Source organism: Sinocyclocheilus rhinocerous, unplaced genomic scaffold (genome assembly GCF_001515625.1).
Source record: "Sinocyclocheilus rhinocerous isolate Xijiao unplaced genomic scaffold, SAMN03320098_v1.1 scaffold72, whole genome shotgun sequence".
Classification (NCBI taxonomy): domain Eukaryota; kingdom Metazoa; phylum Chordata; class Actinopteri; order Cypriniformes; family Cyprinidae; genus Sinocyclocheilus; species Sinocyclocheilus rhinocerous.
The window spans coordinates 4043979-4049112 of record NW_015628351.1 but is presented as its reverse complement, the minus strand read 5'-3'; the positions used below and the strand labels follow the sequence as shown (position 1 = coordinate 4049112).

Sequence of the window (5134 nt, the reverse complement as noted above, 5' to 3'; positions counted from 1 at the left end):
TTATATTATATTATATTATATTATATAAAACAGATAACATTAATTACTAACAAAATGGTACAGCTAATTTATACTTTACTTTTTACCAATTATCTTTCCAAGGTTTTGCCATTGAAGGTCCATCTCAGGCAAAAATTGAGTGTGATGACCATAATGATGGCTCCTGCCTCGTGCGGTTCTGGCCAACTGAGGCCGGTGAGTATGCTGTACACATAATGTGTGATGATGAAGAAATCCAGGACAGTCCCTTCATGACCGCCATCAGACCTAAAAGAAAAGACTTCCGCCCTAACCAGGTAAACTCCTGCATCCTCTCCTATTAAAAGGGATAGTTCACCCAAAAATGGAAAACAAATCTTTGGAAAACAAATTAAGATATTTTTTGATGAAATCCGAGAGCTTTCTGACCCTACATAGACAGCAACACAGCTACCACGTTCAAGGCTCAAAAGTAGTAAGGACATTGTTAAAATATTGTTGCGCACAAAAAGTATTTTCGTAGCTTCATAAAATTACAGTGGAACCACTGATGTCACATGGACTAGTTTAACAATGTCCTTACTACCTTTCTAGGCCTTGAACGTGCCAGTTGTGTTGCTGTCTATGCAAGAAAGCTCTCGAATTTCATCAAAAATATCTTAATCTGTGTTCCGAAGATGAACGAAGGTCTTACAGGTTTGGAACGACATGAGGGTGAGTAATTAATGACAGAATTTACATTTTTGGGTGAACTATCCTTTTAATCTGTTTTGCAGACATGTGTCTAGTGTGAGAGCCCTTGCTCTTCTCAGAGAGATCCATTTTATATGAATGAGATGTTTTCATTAGATGTGAAATTATATAATTAGTTATGCATGTTGGGTTTCAGGTGAAAGTAGAAGGACCAGGTGTTTCCCAAACTGGCTGCATAGTGAACCTTCAAACCGAATTCACAGTAGATACCAGGCGAGCTGGTGAAGGAGAACTTAAAGTTTATGCTCGGGTATTAAATGCAGTAAAATATTTATGAATTTTCTCCCCATTTAAATTAAAAGCAATTTGAATTTTCAGAATGATTTGACTTCTTCACAGAGAGCAGATGGAGAGTTTATAGATGTTATTGTTGCTTCTGAACAATCTGGTGTCTTTGTCTGCTCCTACATCACTTCATCTCTCTCCAAACACACCATTGCTGTGGCTTGGGAAGGAGTCATGGTTCCCGGCAGTCCTTTCATTGTGAGTGCATATATTGATCTTGAAAAATAGCGGTAAACATGATCGTATAATATGAAGGGATAATGTAAAGCTATGAGAATGTGATGTACAACAACAACAACAACTAAAGCTCATTCTGATGCATTTCATTTACATGGTCTAATGAAGTTAAAGAAAACTCATTTTCCCCAATTTGGTTTGCATCATGTTGCATTAATGTTCCAGCATCTGTTGCCTTATTGAAATTCCATTTCATCTCGCAGTGGCTTTAAACCTGTCTGGTGATGATGTACTGCTGCTTAATGCTGCAGCCAGAGCTCACAGGAATGTAATGGGATGTTTATTACTCTATTTGTACTGGCATTCCCTCTGTCAAGAGGGAATTGAAACTATGCTTACTGAAATCACATGTGAAAAAACATGTATTAAAAAAATTAGCCAATGAGCACTGAAATATATAGCTGTAATCTTCAGTTCTTTGGAAACCTGTGATTGCTGCGCTGTAAGATTTTGTATGATCTCTGCGTCATTGCTGTTTCAGGTGACACCTCGCAGGATTAAGATTACACCATGTAGCCCAGTCTGGTTTAAACCAGATGGATCGGAAATGTATTACTCTGGTAAGTTTAAAGGAACAGTTTTTCTAAAAATGAAAAAATTCCAGATCTGTATGGTGGAATGCAAAAGGAAAGGTTTTGAAGAATCTTCACATAGCTTAGTGTAGTTTCTGAATAAAAACTGAATTAGATTTCAAATTGCTAAAAATAATAGATTTAAAAAATAAATAGACACATCTACAACTCTTTTATTTTATGCATGTCTAAAAATGTAGGTCAAAGTAACAAGAATACATTGATAACAATATACATTTACATTGCATTAAAAAACTTATTCCATTTGTTTTTCTTTATCTTTTTGCCAAATACTTTTCTTTACTCATTTACCAATCGAGATGATAAAATGTGAGTTTGGACAATTCAGTCATATGGTTTTGAACAACATGATTAATGATTTTAATGTATGTGATTGTGTGTAGATGACGAGATGGACCTTGATGAAGACTTTCCAGAGAACGTACGGCCTGGTGGCCATGGAGAACTTGTTATGAACATTGTCAGCCCATCAAACATCCAAGCCGATGCCACAAAGGTATTGAGTCTTACACATTTTATGCATTCACTTGAAGCACTTGAACAGTGTAGTATCAGATGTTGTTTGTTTCTTCAGGTAAGGGCTCATGGTCCAGGCCTAAAAGAAGGTTTTCTTGGAGAACAGGCGGAGTTTATCATTGACACAAGCAGAGCAGGCAGTGGAAGACTTGCCACAAGAGTGGATGGACCCTGTGAAGTTACTCTACAATGTCTGGACAATCAAGATGGCACTTGTACAGTGTTTTACCTTCCCACAGAGCATGGGATGTACAAAATAAATGTCCTTTTTGACAACTCTCACATAACTGGCTCTCCATTCCAGTCTGTTATACAGAAGCCGATTGACCCCTCTAAGGTTTTGGTAACAGACCTTGATCTGCTACAGGGGAAAGTCGGTGAACCTTGCATTGTAAATATAAACTGTCCAATGGCAGGATCTGGAGCTCCATCTGTGCAGGCTGTCTCCGACTCAGGAGTCATTGTCCAAACTGAAGTGAAGGAGAATGAAGACGGCACCTACACAGCTGTTTATGTGCCTCTAACTGCAGGCGTATATACGCTGCTTCTGAAATATGGAGGAAAGGAAGTGCCCTTTCATAAAGTTATGGTGAATCCAAAGGTCTACAAAAGCCATGTAAAAGTGAGCAGACAAGGTAATAAAAGACCCCTATAGGTTTGTCACATTGCCGTTGGTTTGAATTCGGATTATATTTGTTTTCTTGACTTTGTCTTCTCATCCGTTCTGTTGTTTCAGGCGTTGTGGTTAGTGATTGGGAAACTGACACATGTCAAGTTGTTGCAAATGGTTTGGGTCTCCAAAAGGGCCTCACTGGACATCCTAATGTGTTTCGTGTAAACGCCAGGTAAGAGGAAGTTAATTTCAAATATGCATTCAGAGCCAAAAACGACTGGCAACCCCATTTGATCCATAATGTTTCTCTTTCTCAGCAGATCTTCAGTTGATGATCTGGACATAACAGTGGAGGGTCCGTCTGAGTGTCAGGTGACATGTAAAGACAGCGGTGAAGGCATGTATAATGTGGAATATTATCCTTCAGTGCCTGGTGACTATAAGATCACCATTACCTGTGGAGAGCATCACATTCCAGGTCAGCTTTACATTCACAAGAAACAATTGCTATTTTCCTTTATTTTATTTACTTCTATTATATGAAATAATTCCTAGCACAAGAAGATATCATTTCAATTCTAGGTATGATCAAGTTGCTTTTATTAGGTGCTATTTAGGTCATTAGGTCGTTAATATTTTACAGTACTGCACTGTTTTTAATGTAAATAGACTATTTTTATTGAGAGATTTGTTTAACTGGTGAATTTTAAAAAATGAATTTAATTTAAATTTATCACCTGAATGTATTTTAGAATTTTTCCTTTTTTCATAAGATTTATTTTTGGAATTTTCGCCTTTATAATGATAGGAAAGATCAGAGCTGACAGGAAGCGAAGTGGGAGGTGGGGGGCGGGATCAGAAAAGGTCCTCAAGTTAGGATTCAAACTCAGGATGCCCGTAGCGCAACGGCGCTGTATGTTGGCGCACTGCCCACATGGCTATCAGAATTAATCAGACTTAGAATTTTGTCTTGAATTAATCCTAGATATCATATATAGTTTTGTTGATTGTATGACATTTGTTACCCACTTTTTTCTCACCATGATGATTGCATTGCTGCTAACATTTTTTAAACATATACACACATACATATATACAGTATATATATATATATATATACACACACACACACACACACTTAAATGAAACTGATGTTTTACACAAATGCTGTCTAAATTCAACAGGAAGTCCATTTATTGCATCAGTGAAGGATGTTTCAAGTACTGCAAACTCTGGAGTCTGTCTGCAGTCAGGGATTTGTGTATCTACAAATACTGATACTCATGGTAAGTATTTGTATATTTTTTTTCTTGAGATTAAATGTGTCCAACACAAGAAGTCATGTCTACATATTTGGCACAGGTACTGAAGTGCCAGAGATCAAATACAGTGGAGATGGGATTTACAGATCAAGTCCACCTCCATCAATGGAAGACACAGATTCCTTCATAGATCCTCAGAGACCTTGTGGAAGCAGCAGGTTAGACTATATTTTTTTTCAATGTAAAACAATGTTATATGACAATTATCTGAACACCTATATTCTCTCTACTCTTTTAATTGTAGTCCCATCCAGTTCCAAGCACTGCCTAATTGTGACCGTAATACAGAGCTTCCCTCAGCTCGTGGTGGGAATATGGCAGAGGTTATTGTTCCTGGTATTAAAGGTGGAGTCTGTGGTAGAACCCCCCAAAGTTTTACGATTGACTGCAGTAGCAGTGGAGAAACACCAGAGACTGTTGCTGTGGTGAGACCTGATGGTGAGCACAAAGTAAAATGATTAAGCTTGCAAGCATTGGGAAAATCATTTTTGAGAAGCTTTGAATGTTTGCACTGTAGGTTCCATAGAGCTTCTGGAGGTGACAGACAGTGGAGATGGCAGTTATACCGTTGTCTATTTGCCCACCATGGATGGCTGTCATGTATTAATGGTGAAATTCACTAATGATGAGAGTTTTCATCGGTGAGACATGTTTGTTTGTTTTTTTGCAGGGAATGTGTTAAATTTTGTGGGTTATGTTTATTCCAGGTCAAACTTTTTTTGTTTTACTTGACTAGCATCTCTAAAAATAATAATAATATTTTTCAATTAATGAAGTATATTTAAAAATAGTTCTAAATTATTTACTTAAATATAGTTATATTAAATAATAATTTA

The 5134-nt window shown here is 37.2% G+C and overlaps 1 protein-coding gene across 1 annotated transcript in view; it reads left to right on the top strand.

Annotated features, from left to right (window-relative positions):
• Positions 1–5134, top strand: part of flnbb (filamin B b) — a 22080-nt gene that overhangs the window by 7325 nt on the left and 9621 nt on the right. Inside the window, exons 9-19 of the mRNA XM_016549306.1 lie at positions 869–982; positions 1072–1215; positions 1736–1814; positions 2231–2343; positions 2422–2998; positions 3100–3208; positions 3297–3454; positions 4161–4262; positions 4348–4456; positions 4543–4736; positions 4816–4939. Of these exons, the coding sequence (XP_016404792.1) occupies positions 869–982; positions 1072–1215; positions 1736–1814; positions 2231–2343; positions 2422–2998; positions 3100–3208; positions 3297–3454; positions 4161–4262; positions 4348–4456; positions 4543–4736; positions 4816–4939 (1823 nt within the window). The remainder of the gene's footprint in view (positions 1–868; positions 983–1071; positions 1216–1735; positions 1815–2230; positions 2344–2421; positions 2999–3099; positions 3209–3296; positions 3455–4160; positions 4263–4347; positions 4457–4542; positions 4737–4815; positions 4940–5134) is intronic.